The sequence below is a fragment of the Danio rerio genome, chromosome 15 (assembly GCF_052040795.2).
Source record: "Danio rerio strain M-AB ecotype USA chromosome 15, GRCz13ab, whole genome shotgun sequence".
Lineage (NCBI taxonomy): Eukaryota > Metazoa > Chordata > Actinopteri > Cypriniformes > Danionidae > Danio > Danio rerio.
In genome coordinates this window covers 18697400-18715806 of record NC_141035.1, presented here as the reverse complement: position 1 = coordinate 18715806, position 18407 = coordinate 18697400, and the positions used below count along the sequence as shown (strand labels likewise).

At 36.6% G+C, this 18407-nt stretch overlaps 1 protein-coding gene and 3 long non-coding RNA genes across 6 annotated transcripts in view; 2 read left to right on the top strand and 2 right to left on the bottom strand.

Annotated features, from left to right (window-relative positions):
- The first annotated feature begins 395 nt into the window (after positions 1-395).
- On the top strand, positions 396-5076 carry dynll2a (dynein, light chain, LC8-type 2a). Its single transcript, NM_200099.2, is given in 3 exon segments — positions 396-589; positions 3746-3882; positions 3995-5076. Coding segments are annotated over 2 exon segments (270 nt in total). The 5' UTR covers positions 396-589; positions 3746-3750; the 3' UTR covers positions 4133-5076.
- Positions 4556-9326, bottom strand: LOC147840572 (uncharacterized). The gene is made up of 2 exons (XR_015509225.1): positions 8595-9326; positions 4556-8476 (listed from the first exon to the last, which is right to left on the bottom strand). It is a non-coding gene; the product is annotated as an uncharacterized LOC147840572 (long non-coding RNA).
- The window catches only part of LOC147840571 (uncharacterized), a 29174-nt gene continuing 15959 nt past the window's right edge, over positions 5193-18407 (top strand). The window contains exons 1-2 of one of the 3 annotated variants that reach the window (XR_015509221.1): positions 5193-5254; positions 7709-7809. This is a non-coding gene — a long non-coding RNA (uncharacterized LOC147840571). Of the gene's footprint in view, positions 5255-7708; positions 7810-15394; positions 15698-18407 lie in introns of those variants that run through there. The other 2 variants (XR_015509223.1, XR_015509222.1) reach the window with 2 other exon arrangements.
- Positions 11705-18407, bottom strand: part of LOC137487733 (uncharacterized) — a 753637-nt gene continuing 746934 nt past the window's right edge. Inside the window, exon 6 of the long non-coding RNA XR_015509210.1 lies at positions 11705-18252. This is a non-coding gene — a long non-coding RNA (uncharacterized LOC137487733). The remainder of the gene's footprint in view (positions 18253-18407) is intronic.

Sequence of the window (18407 nt, the reverse complement as noted above, 5' to 3'; positions counted from 1 at the left end):
TTTGCAACAGTTGTATTACATTAATCTTGAAACTAAAAAGTGGGCAGTTTAGACCACTAACGTTAATTCAATAAGGCTACATTCACCTTCTCCATATATTTCTATTAATTGCCAAAAGCAATGAGTGAGACCCTAATCTAAATCATTACATTTCGTACATTTTCCACGTCGAGTGTGTGGGAGAGGCACAACAGATAAATGACTCTAACCTTGCAATAAGTGCTTCTCTCATTGTGAAGTGTTTTCATTATGAAGGTCCTCCGAGTCTAATTTAAGCTATTTTCTGGCCTACACAGTCCTGCATGCTTCTAACCAAACAAGCCCATTTCCCTATGGTCTCCGGTTAAAGATGCATTGTGGGATGAAATAAGATGCTGGCAGAGGGGCGCAGGGAGCGGCTGGTATGCAGCCAATGGCGAGCGCTGTGTAGGACGACATTGTGAAGAGCCAGGGATTTTAGCGCGGGCACCAGTTGGCGTTTGACTTGATCCTTATGTTCCTCTCATAGCGTCAAAGGGACACCCGCAGAAGACGACGAAAGCGACTGATTTTGCATCGCAAATTTATCTTGCCAAAATATTGTTGACAGGTGAGTTGACTAGTTTACTGTCTTGAGTGATCCGCGTTAAACGATCATGCGTGTGTTTTGAGCTTGACGCTATTATTTAAAAGCGTTTAAATTGCGTTCATTGCGGGACGTCGTAGTCGCGTAAGTAAACCGTGTGTTGGACTTTCTGAAATGGAGACGCTAGATTGGGAACTGCGCGTGCACCTGAGTTTCATTGATTGCTGGAGCATCAAACGCGCACGCTGTGAATGGAGGTGTGTGACGTAGCATTCCTCCATCCTGACCCGTCAACGACTTGATGGATGAATCCAGATGTTAATCTGTCGACTGACAGTATTGCATATATGGTCATTAATTGGCAGCTAACGACAAACTATGCACCTGATTGTGTACAGTTTTAGTAATGCTAATGAATCGTTATTAAGTGTGTTTGTGTTGGGTTTTTCTAAGTTGCAACTCGAGCAAAATTTGACTGGTGTTCTGGGCCTAGAGTATGAAAATATGGTCCTAAATACTGTATTCCACCATTGGTACTGCTAAGATAATAGTTTAATGTGCTTAAATAATAGGTTAAACTTGTTTTCTGTGTATTAATGATCTGCAATTATTTAGCTGCTAGTGAAACTACAGATTTGGATGTGAATCCCAGTATTAGCATTTAAGTTAACCAAAGTAGATTTATCCTGGATGTTGCTGGATATATTTTAAGAATGATGTGACCCCACTGTTGGTATGCAAATATGATTTTATTTACCTGCTAATAAAGTTTATATGAATGTGGAACATTTATGTGAATCAGTATTGCTAACAAACGTGTTTTTGTAGTGTAATTTGATGCATCCAGCAATAATAGTACGCACAAATAATTTTAAGTAGCTGCTATTGGAATTATCAGGGATTTTGGACTACATCAGATTCTTTCATTTACTTTACCTTCACTAGTTCAAAAACTGTTTGACTTTCGTCCTTTTGTTGAGCACAAAGATGATATTTTGAAAAAAGCTGGAAAGATGTAACGTTAACCACTGACTTGTGTAGTATTTTTTTTTTACTATATTATATATAAATGTATATAAATAAATGTTTAGAAATGACTGAATGTGCTAGTAAATTATTTTTTTTTTATTTTGGTATGAAACCATTTGGTTTGTTTTTCTGGGCCCTATAATATATGCAGTATATATGTAATTTAGTTAAGTACCAACCTAAATACTGTAATACAGATTATCCAAATGTATACTTTTCATTTGGAGTTCGACAGACCACATGGTATTGTGTACTGTTCTATATCACATTGTATGTGTTGTCTATACAATACATATGTACTATAGTACATCTATAATGGCTGTAAAAGAATCATATTTCGAGTAGAGCTGCACAATATACTGTTTCAGCCTCTATATCGCAATGTGATCATTTGCAATAGTCACATCGTGAGTGTACACGATATTGAGTCTGGATTATAAAAGAGAATTTTGCAAGGGTTTTTTTTTTTTAAGCCCCGTGTCTTTGTGAGGGTTTTTAAAGCATTCAGGCATTAAAAATGTAGTATTTGTTACTTAATAATAATTTATTGAATTGTTTTAATAAATAAAAACTATACATTATTTTATTTGATTATTCAGTTACTGTAAACCGGAATACAGTTCCCTTTTGAAAACAATATAATGCTGTTTATTTAATTTGTATAATTTTCTTTATTGAATTTACCCGTGCTTGTAGGTTGTTTTGTTGTAATTTCTGAACTCTCCTACAGAATCATCCCAATCAATCTAAAACTTAAATTTTATAATTATAAATTCCACACAGTGTTTCAGCTCATCTCTCGAAGTTGTATTCAAATTGTAGAAAATCACAATGAGTAATTTTTCCAATATCAGGCAGCCCTAATTTTGAGGACAATTTGATTTTGTCAGTTATTAAAACTTCTAAAAATAATATTTCTTATTGACATGCTTCTATTGAAGGTGTTAATGCAGTTGGATCATATTTATCCAAGTAATGCTTGTGAATGTAAATTATTTATACTGCATTTTTTTTTATTTACACGTATATTTATTTACCCTAAAATTTTGCTGTAGTATAATTCTATATACTTTGATCTTTATTGCCCCTCACGACTGTAACCGTTTCCATCCAAAAATGCAAATAAAATTTATGTGCAAAACTGGAAAGATGTGCGAATAAAGCAACATTTCCATCCAACACGTCAAAGCTAACATAATTGTCAATTCTTGTTTAACTGGCGCCAAATATCAACTGCGTAAATCCTTTTTTTTTTTTTTTTCCATTTAATAACTTGCCCCTCAGAAGGCAATCCTGACACTTGATTCTCGAGGTCATTATTAAAATAATAACACCAATACTAAAATGGTTAAGGCATTTTAGAATGACCAAAACATAATTTCAGATGTATTACGGTGTGCTTGCTGGTTTATCCATTTGCACACATTTTTATGATCACGACAACAAAATCACATGACCTTTTTTTTTTTTTTTCGGTAAAAGTGTTTCCTTCGCAGTTTATGCGCATCTTATCGAATATAAAGTTTACCCTCAGTTATGTGCATATGTTTTTTTTATAATGCACATTTAAAAGTGTGCGCGCACTTTGGCATTTCCATCAATCATTGTTTTTTTTTTTTTTTTTATGCGCATATCCAAAATGCGCATAAAAATTGGTGGATTGAAACATAGCTAATGATAGTATGCCCTGCATTTATATGCAATCATTCCAGTATTGGTGTTGCTAGCTAAAGAAGGTTTATGATTCTTCTTAACATGTAAATCAAACACAATTTTACTTTATTGACTATCTACAAACGATAGCACACATTAGATTTGAAGTGTGTGTGTGTCATTCACATTTAAATTACTTTTTATATACAGGAGATGAGTTGACTTCAACTAAAGCTGTATTTGAGCACCATTTGACTGTCTTTTGAACCTGCATTAATGGTATTTAAATGCAGCCCTCATTGACTCTGAAAATGGACTAAAAGACCTGCTTGGTTCTCATGAAAGTATCAAGTGTCGTTTAAATTACCTTAACAAATCCGATGGTCTCCGTTGATGGCATTCGGTCAGGAATGTACCTGGCTTTGTCGATTTAAAGAAAGGGCTCACTGTGGTGTTAAAACAGGGGTGCCTTACTAAGTTGCTTTCTACATTTTGCAGACAACATGACCGACAGGAAGGCTGTGATCAAGAACGCTGACATGTCTGAAGACATGCAGCAGGATGCAGTGGACTGTGCCACGCAGGCCATGGAGAAGTACAACATCGAGAAGGACATTGCCGCATACATCAAAAAGGTGAGTCTTGCCGAGATTTGAGCAGTAACGTTATCGCCGACTCCAAGTGTGTATTTTTGTCACACTCGCATTTTTCCGCTGAGCTCAAGCAACATTTTGTCTCATGTTACAGGAGTTCGATAAGAAATACAATCCGACGTGGCACTGCATTGTGGGAAGGAACTTCGGAAGCTACGTGACCCATGAGACGAAACACTTCATCTACTTCTACTTGGGCCAGGTGGCCATTCTGCTCTTCAAGTCCGGCTGAGTCCTGACCCGGAGCAGACCGATCGAATGTATCTCCAATGAAGACTGTGATGCACTGGTGGCTGACGTCATCTTCTAATATTAAACGAGACCATACCATGACTATGCTGGCTGTGCACAACTGCATGGATCATATCCCATACTACTTGTGTACATGTTGCAGTTCAATATTTGCTTTTCATTAGAGGCTCCGAAATGTTTTCGTTTATGGTCCTTGCAGGTTTTTTCCTAGCACATGCGTTGTAACAATTAAAAAAAGTATGATTAAAGAAAGTCAGATCATGTAAAGTATTGACCAGCACATACGTCCGCTATAAATGGATCTATTTTTGGTGACTTTGTGCTGTAATATATTGAATGCCATGCGCTGTATGTCATATTTGGGGGTATTGGGTGGGTGGGGGTAAGAGTTGAAGCACATTTGGTTGTATGGGGAATTGTATAGTTTTGATTTGGAGCGTTCTCCTGTTCTAGAATGTTTACCTCTACTGTAAATGTAGATTTTTCTTTTCATTCAAGGCTTATGAGGTCATGTGAGGGAACTCATACTGACTATTTGAGTATACAATGGACTAGGTGTGTGTAATTGGGAAATGAACATATAATAAAGTTTAAGAGCAGAAACGTGTTATATGTAACTCATATTACAACATACTAACTTCATTAACATCAAGTCATTTTCATGTAGTCGTCTGCAGAACAAGTTTCTGAATGTAAAGTAGTTTAGGTGGTTGCACAACACTTCTTTCCGTCTTCCTGTCTGCTGTTCTGCTATATCAGAGTAGATTTATTTGTGTTTGGATGTGGCCTTTTTTAAGTTCTTATCAATGTCTGCTCAATCATATCATACGACTGTATATTTTGCACATAGCATATATGCCCACTCAGGTACCGCCAGTGACAAAAGCGGCCTGTCAGATTCATTAAAGCGTGTGATTGAAAGTCTTTTGTGTTTGTCCATTATGTATATTTCATGTGTGCCTGGATTGATGTTTTGTCGAGGCCTGCAACGACCATTATTATTATCTGACAGTTTATTGATGAACCACGAGAGGGCTCTATTTCCTCGTACAACATTGAGGCCTGCTGTCCGCCGGGTGATAGAATGGTAACATGTACTATGGTGAGATCAAACGTCTATCATACTTGAATAAAAACAACGTTTAGAATGTTTTTGTTGTCAGTAGTACATGACAAAGATGAGGCAGAAGTCCTAATGAAATCTAAAGCTATGACGATTTAACACGACGATTAAAATCTAGGTCCAAACTGTTTTACCGCCATTAAAAGGGAAGTTTGGACAAGTTTGAATTGAAATTTTCGGACAAAGTTGTAAATGTGCTATTTTAAAGTTTATATGGATAGATAAAACCCTTTTTAATATTACAAGTCTAGTTTCTTTAACTTAAATTAAGTCCTGGTAAATATGGTCTGTTTAAAGAGGAAATCAAATGTATGTTTTTGCAACCAAACACAACCAGAATGTTTTGTGAAAAGGAAAGTTCAAGGAACGGTTTAATATAATAGAAGATTCTGTTTGCGTAAAGAAAACACTGGTTTACCAACAACAGTGAATGTTCTTGGTTCCAGAAACTGATGTTCTCAGAACGTTCTGGGAACCAAAAGTGTTTGCTGGACAAATCCTATTGAAACAGTCTAAAACAACTATTAAAAAGTTGCTAGTTTAAAAACCGTCATTACTGAGTAAATAAAGCAATGCATTTACCTACGAAATTATATTAGGTTTCTTCAGGAATTTAAATTTGTATTTTTTTTTTGTATTTCAACCAAAACATTTTTTTATGCAGTCAAAGTGCATTAATGTAGAATCTTAAAGGGATAATTCACCCAAAAATAAAAAGTCTGTCATTATTGACTCACGCATGACTATTTTACACGTTGGATGGATATAGAACAGAATGTTTTAATAATATCCATGCCTGGTTTCCTTCATTTCAATTAATTCATATTTATTTTGGTCAATTTGATGCTTACCTTAGAATTACTTTGTAAGTAAGCTGCTTTCTTTAAACTTATGTATTCAATTAACGTTAGCTAATACAGGTTGAAGACTAGAAGCCTCATTAGCAGTTATTTCTATGGGCCGCAATACACCATTAAACAGTATACATTTACGTATGGTTATTTTTTTGGGAAAATAATGGGAATTCTTATTATTGTTATTTATGTTTTTGTAACCAAAAACTAACAAGAACAAGAATTTTTTTGTTTTTTTTTGTAAAAGAGCGTTCCAAGAACATTTGTTCTATCTTAGAGGTTAAGATACTCTAAGATTCTCTGTTTGGGTAAAGAAAACTGAGAATGTTCTGGGTTCCAGAAACTGGTGTTCTCAGAACTTTCCGGCAACCAAAATTGTTTGTTGGACATATCCTATTGAAACAGTCTAAAATAACTATTAAAAAGTTGCAATGGATTCACCTACGATAATATATCCTGCTTCTGTAGGAATTTTAATAAAAAAAATGTCTTGCAACCCAGAGCATTATTTTTTTCATGCAACCAAAGTGCATTGTTGTAGAATCTTAAAGGGATAGTTCACCAAAAAAGGAAAATTCTGTCATCATTTGCTCACGCAAAACTTGTTCCAAACTATTTTTTTTTTATTTGAAGAATGTTGAAAATCTATAACCATTAACTTAAATATTATTTACTTACATAGTATTTGTATTTTTCTACTGGATGTCAATGGTTGTAGGTTTCCAACATTCTTCAAAATATTTTTATTGTGTTGATCAGAACATAAAACTCAAACAGGGTTAGAACAAGTGGAGGATGAAGGCAGAATTTTTATTTTGGGGGTTAACAGCCCTTTTTGTCAGAAATTGCACACGCGAACGTCTACTATATTCTACTTATTGTATCCAAAATGTTGTATATTGTGCATATGAGCTGAGTATGTCAGAGTATTCAAAAACCAGTAGAGAAGCAACATGGTGACCTGCTGCAGCTGAGATGTTAAAGTGCATATTTAATGCATACTTAACAATCTCACGAGGCCATGGGAGAGATTAAAAAAACAAAAGGAAGTGAAGTAACGCAACGGATGCAACTGATGTCGTGGGGTCATTGAATTTGTTTCGGAAATTAAAATTGGGTTGACGTCAATGTCCAACATTCAACCTAATATTAACCTCAAAATCAACATCTAATGATGTTAGAGCTTGGTGTTGTGTGGATGTTTACCCCTGTGATGTTTATTAGATGTCAGATTTTTGCTGCCATACCTGACAAATAAATGTCAGTATTTGACATCAATATGACGTTGGTTTAAGATGAATTTTGGTCACTTTCCAACACAACCTAAAATCAGCCAAATATCAGCGTCATTTGACGTCGTTATTGGACATCAAATTAACGTTGTCCTTAAACGCTGGCTAGACATTGAATTTTGGTCACCTGACACCACAGCCTAAATCTAACCCTAATATGAACGTCTTATGGCGTGCGCCTGCTGGGCAATAACTAAATTTACGTTTACACACATCCACAAATTACATGTAAATGCATCAGCTTTTCACAGCTTCAAGGTTCATGACACCCCCCACTTTTGGTTCAGGTCCACCTCAGAATTGTTTCAAAAGATGCATCATAATGGGCGTGGTGCTCCGCGAGCAAAGGGCAGGAGTGGGCGTGGCCAGCAGAGGAGGGGAGAAGGAGGTGAGCGAACAACTGTTGTCAGTCGGTTGCAAAATGAGACCCAAACCATGAGGAGATCCATGATTTAATGCAAAGAAATAAACAGTAATTTAAGCCCTGCTACATTTGTTATTCGTAATTTCATTTACAGATAACCACAATTTATATAATTATAAAGATAATCGTGTTTATATAAACACTGTAGGATTTCTTCCTCAATCCCCGGGTCTGAATGCAGACTCAGTGCAGCAGGTTTCTTGCCCTGTCTATTGTAACCATTAGCCCTGCTGGTAACCTGGAGGATTTAGGCAAACACAGCAGCACAGCGATGTGTCTAAATGTGAACGAACTGATAAAAGACAACTTCCGCCATTCTCCAATCCTCGTACTGCTCTCCCGAAAAAAACACTTACAGCACACACACAGCTTTGCTGTATCGGCCCTGACAGGATCGCGGGGAAAAACATGCAACAAACCCCATGGATCATGGAAACAAACACATAAGACCCTTCATGAATGGCTAAATGCTGTGTGCTGTGGGTTTGTGGACGCGTCTCACCCAGTCATCACCGTGGGATCTCACACTCACAGCTTTGCACTGGCAGGCAGGTCTGCTTTGCCTTCGGAAAGCACGTGATCTCATGAATAATTAAGAAGCCGGCTCTTCTAATAGGAAAAGAAAACTCCGCTATGAATAATAATGAGAAACCAACACGTCATCTTTGCACTTGCAGTTTTGCGCTACGTCACCGATTTTGATCACGCCCAAAAAATCATTTTAAACCTGGAAGCTGAAATTAGCTGACCAAAGCTCAAAATTAGCCAGTTTTCCCCACATTTAAAGCTGACAGGTGCTAACATTGTCTTAACTGATGCTCAAAACACACAAATCTGTTCAAATCTCAAAAGAAAAAGTACAAAAAAGTACTTAAATAACCTTTAATACTCACAAGCCACTACTTACTACTCTTGAGTATTTTAGAAAGGGCTATTTTTTACTCATACTTTAAGTAATATTTACAACAAATACTTTTACTCTACTCGCACTACATTTTTAGGCAAGTAATGGTACTTTTACTTAAGTATGATCTTTCGGGACTCTTTCCACCACTGCGCATATTCATTACCATTTGTACAGTACAACCACAGCTCAACTACAAACACCCTGGCTAAACTATACCTAATATAGCAAAAGCATTTTAATTGTGTTGTTGTTTTGCTGCAATATCGTCCAAAAGTTTCTCTGATATTGTGGTGTTGTTGTAGTTGTTTATTTTGCACTTCTGCCTGAATTCTGAGCATGACACTGTTAACCTGCCGAAGCTAATCATGTGAATTCAGATACCAATCTCGCCTGAAGAGTCTTTCGGTTTCTTTTACAGCCCATTATGTGTGATAAGATGTGCTGGAGCATGGCTCTTTGTTTTTCTCCTCATTGGGATTTTATGGCTGTGCTAGTTTTGCAAGTTTATTCCCAGACGGGTAAAGTGCTTTGGAAGGGCAGGTCTTGGGTTCATGGTTGTCGTATTTGCAACCATAACATTTTGTCGTAAGATTTTAGATTTTATTGACAAAATGCATCAATAGACATGCATGCCTTGATATAATTGTATATAGTGCTCAAAAAATAAAGGGAACACTTGGAGGTACATTGTGTTTTAGTGTTCCCTTTATTTTTTTTAGCAGTATATTTATCTTAAAGGTGATTGTTTTTACTCTTAAAAGGGATTCTCCTGAATGTTCTGCCTCATTTCTAATTGCTGGAAAATACCCACCATCCAGTACCTTCAATCCAGTTATGTGAACCACAAAAAAGGGGCGATATGTCTTTTAATGCAACTCCCCATGGTCCTTATCAAGATTGCATAGTTTTCATGGTGATGTCAAGAAGGACCTGTGGTATTTGTAGGCTGGAAAGGATAAGACAGACAGGATTTCCCCTGCAGTTAATGATTTCCTCACTTCTTTTATTAAAAGAGGCTAATTATGATGCTCTCAGCTGAGGCAGAAGAGAAAGTGGAAAATTGATTTGGTATTTTTAAAATGTATTTTCGAAAAAAAAACTCTCAAAAAATATAATATTGTGCGATATTATTTTAACTTATAATGTAAATTATTCCTGTGAATTATTATTATTATTATTTATGTTAATTATGGTGGCTTGATAAAGCTAACATACTGTTATACTACATAAACGTGTTATTCTTCTGTTTTCTTCTTCTGTCTTCTTCTTCTTCTTAGACTATTTTAAGAATGCATCTCCTTCTGGACCATTCATACTACAACCCCCAAACTATTTCCAAACCTGCGAACTACACTGAAATAAGTTGCTATCGTTTCCAACTGATCTGACTAACGGTTTTCCAAAAACTGTCTCGGAAAATATGGAAAAGTACCATTGACTTAACATTGGAATGAACTTTGTGACCTCATAACTTTGACCAGCTTTCATAAAGACTTAAGTTTGGGCCCATTTAACTCAGATTACCAATCTGCCAATCACTGATGATTTTTCAACATACTAGCAAAAGTTTCGAAACAAAAGTCTAGGTGTGAAAGCACCCTTAGTCTGACAAGGACACCGGCTCTCTTTCCTCTTTTCCAGCTGCGTTTCTGTTGTCACTTCAGTTGTGTGACCCAGACAAAAGGCTCTGTTGCTGTGTTTGTAAACAGAGCGTCGTTAAACAACTCAAAGTCCGGTCTTCGATATGCAACGAGGGAGCCAATTTCCCGAAGTATGTGTCTGTTGTAGGTCATGAGAGTGTGTACATCCAGCAATAAAATGACAAAAATACAAGTAAAACACACAAAACACACAAAACCCAACAAAGCTGGGAGCTCGGAACACGACAGCCATGCTCGGCACCATCTTGATGACGTAAGAAGTTTATAACATTTGGCAACCACCTAGAACACCCTAGCAATAGCCTAGCAACCACTTAGAACACTTAGAACTAAGCAACGCCTTAGCAACCTCTCCGAACACCCTAGCAACACCTTAGCAACCACCTAGAACACCCCAGCAACACTTTAGCACCCCAGCAACACTTTTAACCGCCTAGCCACACCTTAGCAACTGTCTAGCAACCACTCAGAATGCTCTAGCAACACCTTAGCAGCCATCTAGAACACCCTAGCAATGCCTTGGCAACTGCCAAGAACATCTTAGCAACAACTTAGAACACCTTAGCAACCACCCAGCAACCACTCAGAACACCTTAGCAACCGCCTAGAACACCCTAGCAACACCTTAGCAACCACTCAGAACAACCTAGCAACACCTTAACAACTATCTGGAACACCCTAGTAACCACCTAGCAACACCTTAGCAACAGCTCAGAGTACCCTGTTAACCACCTAGTAAGAAACATGCCAATCCACACTAGAAACATGCAAATAAATATGTACCTTTCTATCTATGCCAAATGTTTCAAACATCTTAAGAACTACTTCAGTTATTTAAACTTTAACACTACTTCAAATTTTCATACGAGGCTTCCTCAAGCCACCATAAAGTTTGTCTAAGAACTTTACTCTCCTAGTTGACTTTATTAGACTCCACACTGGAAATTACATTTAGTTGAATCAAATAAACTTTTCTAGTTAAAAAAGCTGAATAAACTATCTGAACTTACATCAATCAAGCTGACTAAAAATATTAATTTCAGCTTTGTATAACTTAAAAAATGTAGTTGAAACCCTAATAACTTATTACAATAAGTTAAAGCAACATCAAATTATTGTCTTGACTTTTTGTCCTCAAACTTTTACAGCACGGACTTTAATATTATAAGCTGATTTGTTACTTTAGAAACGCTTTTATTTTTGTGCTGCTTAATTTTTTTTATTATATTTTTTGATTAATAGAAAGCTTGGAAGAACAGCATTTCTTTCTTTCTTTCTTTTTTTTTTTTTACATTAAATAACACACATTTTATTCTCCATTTTGAATCAACTGTCCTCATTCTTCAAAGGTTGCCCTTGCACAGGGGACATTTAGGCGATTAGCTTCTCAACGTCATGCCCAATCTACCTTTGTGCCCCCAAGAGCAGTTTGTACTAATAGCTTTGCTCTAAATTGAGTGGCAGCCATGGGGCCGAACAAAGCAATGCAGGAAATGTCTGAGTCAGTCACGCTGAACAGTTACACACTAAACAAACAAAAGTCCCTAAACAAAGAGAGCTCCTCCTTCCACAAAGAACACATGATATATTTATAGAAATAGTCATTTGGTTCTCATGAAAAAAAAGCATTTCAGCTTTATCAGTTTATTATTATTTTTATTTCTTCTCAATTAGATTTACATTAATGTTTTTTCACTTGTCATCAGTGCGTAAATTATTTTTTATATCAATTTTAAAATTGAGATTTATAGTTCACCTGTAAGCTGAATAAACTAGCTTTTCATAAGTTATTTTTGATACAAGTACTTGGAAATAGAATCTGAGGGTTCAAAAAATCTAAATATTAAGGAAATAACCATTAAAGTTGTCTAAATTAAGATATGCTATTAATTATTATTGATTATAAATTAAAATATGCTATTGTACATATCGTTCCACCAGCAAGGAACAGTGAATGAAAAGGTTCCGGAAAGTGGATTAATATAGGTATAGCTTACCCAAAATGAAAATTTTATTATTATTTATTATATCATTTACTCACCATTCACTTATTTAAAACCTGTTTGAGTTTTTTCTGCTGAACCAAAGAAGATATTTTGAAAAAAATAATAATAATAAAACACTGGTAGCTGGTACCCATTGACATCCATAGTCATATATTATTCCCACTATGGAAGTCGATTTTTTAAAATATCTTCTTCTGTGTTTATTTTTTAATCTAAGATAACAATATGCGATGTACGCTACTATTTAAAGCCTTGTGGTTAATACAATTTCTTTAAAAACATTCTATAGTTTTCTATTATTTCATTTGGTTTCAATATATATTTTTTTACATTATAATAATGTAAACATTGATAATAATGATTCTTGTATAATTAAAGTTTCACACATATAGACCATTTTTAATGTCGTGATGTCAGTGGCCCATGAACATTTCCTGTGTGTTGGTAAACTATTTTCTAACTGTAACAAGAGGCAATTCAATCATAACTTAATGTCAAAACATTTTTCATTATATTATGGATCAACATGCGGCTCTTTTTAGATTCTCTGAAGCTATAGAAATTCATCATTCATTCATACATTCATTTTCTTTTCAGCTTAGTCTCTTTATTAATCAGGGGTCGCTACAGCGGAATGAACCGCCAACTTATCCAGCATATGTTTTACGCAGCAGATGCCTTTTCAGCTGCAAGCCATCACTGGGAAACACCCAAACACTCTCATTCACACACATACATTACAGCCAATTTAGCTTACCCAATTCACCCGTACTGCATGTCTTTGGACTTGTGGGGGAAACCGGGAAGCATGCAAACTCCACACAGAAATGCCAACTGGCCCAGCCGAGGCTCGAACCAGTGACCTTCTTGCTTTGAAGCGTCAGCGCTATACACTGCTATACGCTGGGACCATTGTTTTTGTTTACGTCCCTAAAAATGGTCTACAGATGATCATGTTGACTAAACAACACCAGTTTAAAAAATGGATCTGCAAATAAATGCTGTATTTTGCATGCCAAGCCAGTAGGTGGCAATGTCACGTCGTATAAAACACAGTCCACCTGCACACATACAGTCCTGTAGTCTTTTTGTTGTTTTTACAACCCTCTATAGACTGAACACATAACACATATGCGCATGCCACTGAATTCACAAAACCCAGGTTTTAACAACAATAAAGGCTCCGGAACACTTCAAACGAAATTGGAGAACAAACTGAAATGACATAATTTTAAACAAAACAAAATTAAGTTTTTAGTTTGTTTTAGGAGTTGGAAACAGCTCAACAAAGCATACGTTTTGGGGAGTTCATTTTGGTCTTAAATACCTTTGAGCTAACTTTTTAAAACTTTTTTTTTGACATGGCATTTATTCAATGATACACAATGATAAACAATGACAGCATCTTTCGGTGTCTTTCGGTGAAGATGTGATGCACCACGGTAGCACTTCTCATGGAAAAGGCTGTTTAGCAAATGCTTTTTGAAACTGTTCTTCTCTCTCAGACGCCATTGATGTTGATTTTAGGGGAACATGCAAGCAACGTGACATCTTTACATCAAACTCATGGGTGTTGTTTTTGTTTCAGGGGTGGTGTTTGTCTCAGGGGTGAGTTTTCAAACATCTCTTAGCCCTCAAAAGAAGTACACCGACCCACTGTTTCGTCACAGAAATGAACAGCAAAAACACATAAAAGTCTTCTATTTTTAGTTTGAAGTAACGTCATGCAAACCCTACCTCAGAAGGATTTATAGAGGACTGTTGAGGAAATAGGATTCAGTTTAGAATAGGAATAAATTATGATTATTTCACAGGCGAGGCAGTGGCGCAGTAGGTAGTGCTGTCGCCTCACAGCAAGAAGGTCGCTGGGTCGCTGGTTAGAACCTCGGCTCAGTTGGCGTTTCTGTGTGGAGTTTGCATGTTCTTCCTGCCTTTGCGTGGGTTTCCTCCGGGTGCTCCGGTTTCCCCCACAGTCCAAAGACATGTGGTACAGGTGAATTGGGTAGGCTAAATTGTCCGTAGTGTATGAGTGTATGTGTGAATGTGTGTGTAAATGTTTCCCAGAGATGGGTTGCGGCTGGAAGGGCATCCCCTGCGTAAAAACTTGCTGGATAAGTTGGCAGTTCATTCCGCTGTGGCGACCCCGGATTAATAAAGGGACTAAGCCGACAAGAAAAATAATGAATGAATGTTTATTTCACGTTACCTTTTTATCAAATAAATCAAGCTTGGGCACACTTTATTTTGATGGTGCGTTTGTTGAATTTAAGTTACATTGCATCTACATGCTAACTAATTTTCATTAGATTATAAGTGGACTATTAGGTTAGGGTTAGTTGACATGTACTTGCTAAGTGTCTTAAATGAAAGTTAAATGTCTGTTGAAGGAGCATATAAACAGATGTTAAGCAGACAGTCTAATACTCGAACGGACCATCATATAATTATTAATTAGTATTACCTAAAGCTTACTAAACATGAGATACTTTCTACCAACCCTAAACATTTGAACAGCAGTCAATTCCATTTTTCTTGTAGACATAGTTTTGAAATCTTGTAGTTGGACAGTGTAAATAATAACCACAGGAAACAGGGTAAAGGCGATACACACGCTCTTTCATATAGCCGCCAGTCTTGATAGGAGGTTGTTCTCCTTTTGACCTTTACGCCACACTTTATAAATAGACAGGGAAAGAAAAGTTACTTCCCGAATTTCCTGACTACAACAACTTCAGTCATATTTATCAGACTTCAGGCAGAAGCAGAAACATTACTCTTCGGTATCTTTGCTCAAAGCATTAGTTTAGTCCCAACTTTCTTATAGTGCCTCTCCCTCAATAATTGGCGCTCTTTCATCATTCTCCTTCCCTCTTTCTCCACCAGCGGCCAGCTCTTTATGGTTCTACATCTTGTAATCCTGCCCCTTTATTGCTTTCTCAGCGAGCTGCTGTCAAGGGTAAGGCAATTAGCTTATCACAGAGACATGATTTATAGAATCTACAAGTGACACAGTGCTCGCGGTACTGCACCGATCCTCTTTGATTTCGCCCCCCAAAACATCTCATTGTCTGCAACTTTCCAGCAAGACGTATTAAAGTCCCGGAAGGAGAGTTTGAGCAAATGCATCTCATAGCGACTGTGCATCAGTGCCTGACTTGTAATGTCATTTGGAAAAGCCGTGGGAGGCCTGAAATCCCCGTCCGAAATGTGTTTGTGTGTGAGGGATCGAGAGAGAGGTCAGGTTGGTGCCAAGCTTGATCCCTCTTGCCTTATCTCAGGTAATATCCCATCTCTCAAGGCATGTGATGTTGAGCAATGTGGTTGTAAAGCGGGACAGCGCTTTATGAGTGTTCCTGAGAAACTTGGGCTTCGTTGCATGCTCAGTGAGCGAGTCGCCGCGGGGACTCTTTCTTTCTGTCCCTGACGCTTCCAAGTCATTCGCTTAAGTTTAACACTATACTCATGTGGAGATGATCCATGTATTGAGATCTAATCTAAACAATATATTGCTGTGGTAAATATAAGATATGGATCTAAATATATTTCAAAGGTATTTCCCAAAAAGTGTCTAATCCTCATTTTGAAATATTCATTTGTGTCTAAATTCAACAATTTCCACTTATGCGTTGACAGTTTAATTAATCAGTGTTTTTGGAGAGATTAGTAGATTCATAGTCAAGAATATGTCTGCATTGAGTGGTTAAGATCAACTGAAATGGATCTGTACGATTTATACTTTTATTTTACTGAAATATTGGACTCAAAGGTATCATTTGTTTGGAAATCAGACAGATTTATTGAAAGTTTGGGCTCAAAGGAGTCATTTCTCTCTGAATGAGATAGATTCACTAAAATAGTGGGCTCAGAAGCGTCACTTGTTTGAGAATCAGACTGCACTCGTCACAATTTACATTTAAGATTCACTGCATGATTGAGCTTAAAGGAGTCATTTATTTGGGAATCAGACTGATTCACTGAAATAGTAGGCTCAGACGAGTCCATTGTTTGAGAATCAGACTGCACATATCTTGATTTAAGCTTACAATTCGCTGAAAGATCAAATATTAAAGAGTCATTTGTTTTGGAATCAGACAGATTCATTGAAATAGTGGGCTCAAAAGAGTCACTTGTTTGTGAATCAGGCTGCACTTGTCATGATTTAAACTTATGATTCTCCAAAAGACTGAGTTCAAAGGAGTCATTTGATTGGGAATCTGATAAATTACTGAAAGATTGGACTCAAATGAGTAATTTATCTTGGAATCAGACAGTTTTACTGAAATAGTTGGCTCAGACGAGTCACTTGTTTGAAAATCAGATAGGCTAACTGAAAAGTTGTACTCAAATGAGTAGTTTGTCTAGGAATCAGACTGATTCACTGAAATAGTAGGCTCAGAAGAGTCACTTGTTTGAAAATCAAACTGCACTTGTCACGATTTAAGGTTATGGTTTGCTGAAAGATCAGACATTAAAGAGTCATTTGTCTTGGAATCAGACAGATCTACTGAAATAGTGGGCTCAAACAAGTCACTTGTTTGTGAATCAGACTGCACTTGTCATGATTTAAACTTAAGATTCACTAAAAGACTGAGTTCAAAGGAGTCTTTTAATTGGGAATCAAATAAGTTCACTCAAAGATTTTACTCAAATGATTTGCTTTTCTTGAAATTAGACAGTTTTACTGAAATAGTGGGCTTAGAAGAGTTACTTGTTTGGGAATCAGATAGGCTAACGGTTTGTTGTGATTTAAGCTTTCAATTCACCAAATGATTAGGCTCAAAGGAGTTATTTCTTTAGAAACCAGATAGGTTTACTGAAAGATTGGACTCAATGAGTCCATTTGTCCATGAATCAGACAGATTCACTGAAATAGTGGGCTCAGAAGAGTCCCTTGTTCGCGAATCAGACTGCACATTTCATGATTTAAGGTTGTGATTCACTACAAGACTAGGCTCAAATGAGTCATTTGTTTGCAAATCACACTGAAAGTCAATCAGACTGCATTTGTAACAATTCATGCTTATGATTCACTAAAAGATTAGACTCAAAGCAGACTTTTATTTGGGAATCACTAAATATAGTGACTGATTCACTAAAATATAGAAGAGTCATTGATTCAGGAATCAGACTGCTTTTGCCACAAATTATGCTTGTGATTTGCTGAAAATGTGACTCAAAAAGGCTTTTTGTTCGGTAGTCATTCTGATTAAGCAAAAGACTGGGCTCAGAAAAGTTTTGTTTGAGAAACAGACTGTACTTGCTTAAGATAACTAAAAGATTCAACTTAAAGCAGACTTTTCAGTTATGAATCAAACTGGGGCTCAGAAGAGTCATTTATTCAAGAATAGCTATAAATTCTACTTTAGATTGCCAAAAAAACTGACTCAAAGGAGTCATTTGTTTTGTGTCAGATTGATAAGAGATTGTTCTTAGAAGAGTCATTTGCTTGGGAATCAGACTGTACTTGTCACAATTTATGCTTATGATTCACTGAAAGGTCAGATTCAAAGGAGTCATTTGTTTGGGAATTAGAATGATTCACTAAAATAGTAGACTAAGAAGAGTCGTTGTTTGGGAATTTTCAAAGTGAGTTTCGAAGTGAGCCCTCCTTACCCACTAAAGAAACAGATTGTGCACTTAGATCACCTGGCCAAAGTGGCTGCTGTTGCACAGAAGGCCAGGAATGTTGGTGCGGTTTTGAAGAAAAGAAAAGAACTCCAGAAAACAATATATAATAATTTTACCGTTTATCATCAATGTATCTCTGAGAATACATTCATTCTCACATGCTCCTTTTCTTCCAACTGATGATATTCTGTAAACCTCCACAAACCTAAAAATAGATTTTTATAGTAAAAATGTGGTCATCCTTGTCTGTGTTGTACCAAAACACATCTTCTCTGACATTTCGAGCAGACACTTGATGTCAAAACGACATCAAATTGACATCAAGCATGACTTTAAAAAACAGGTCAAAAATGCAATTCG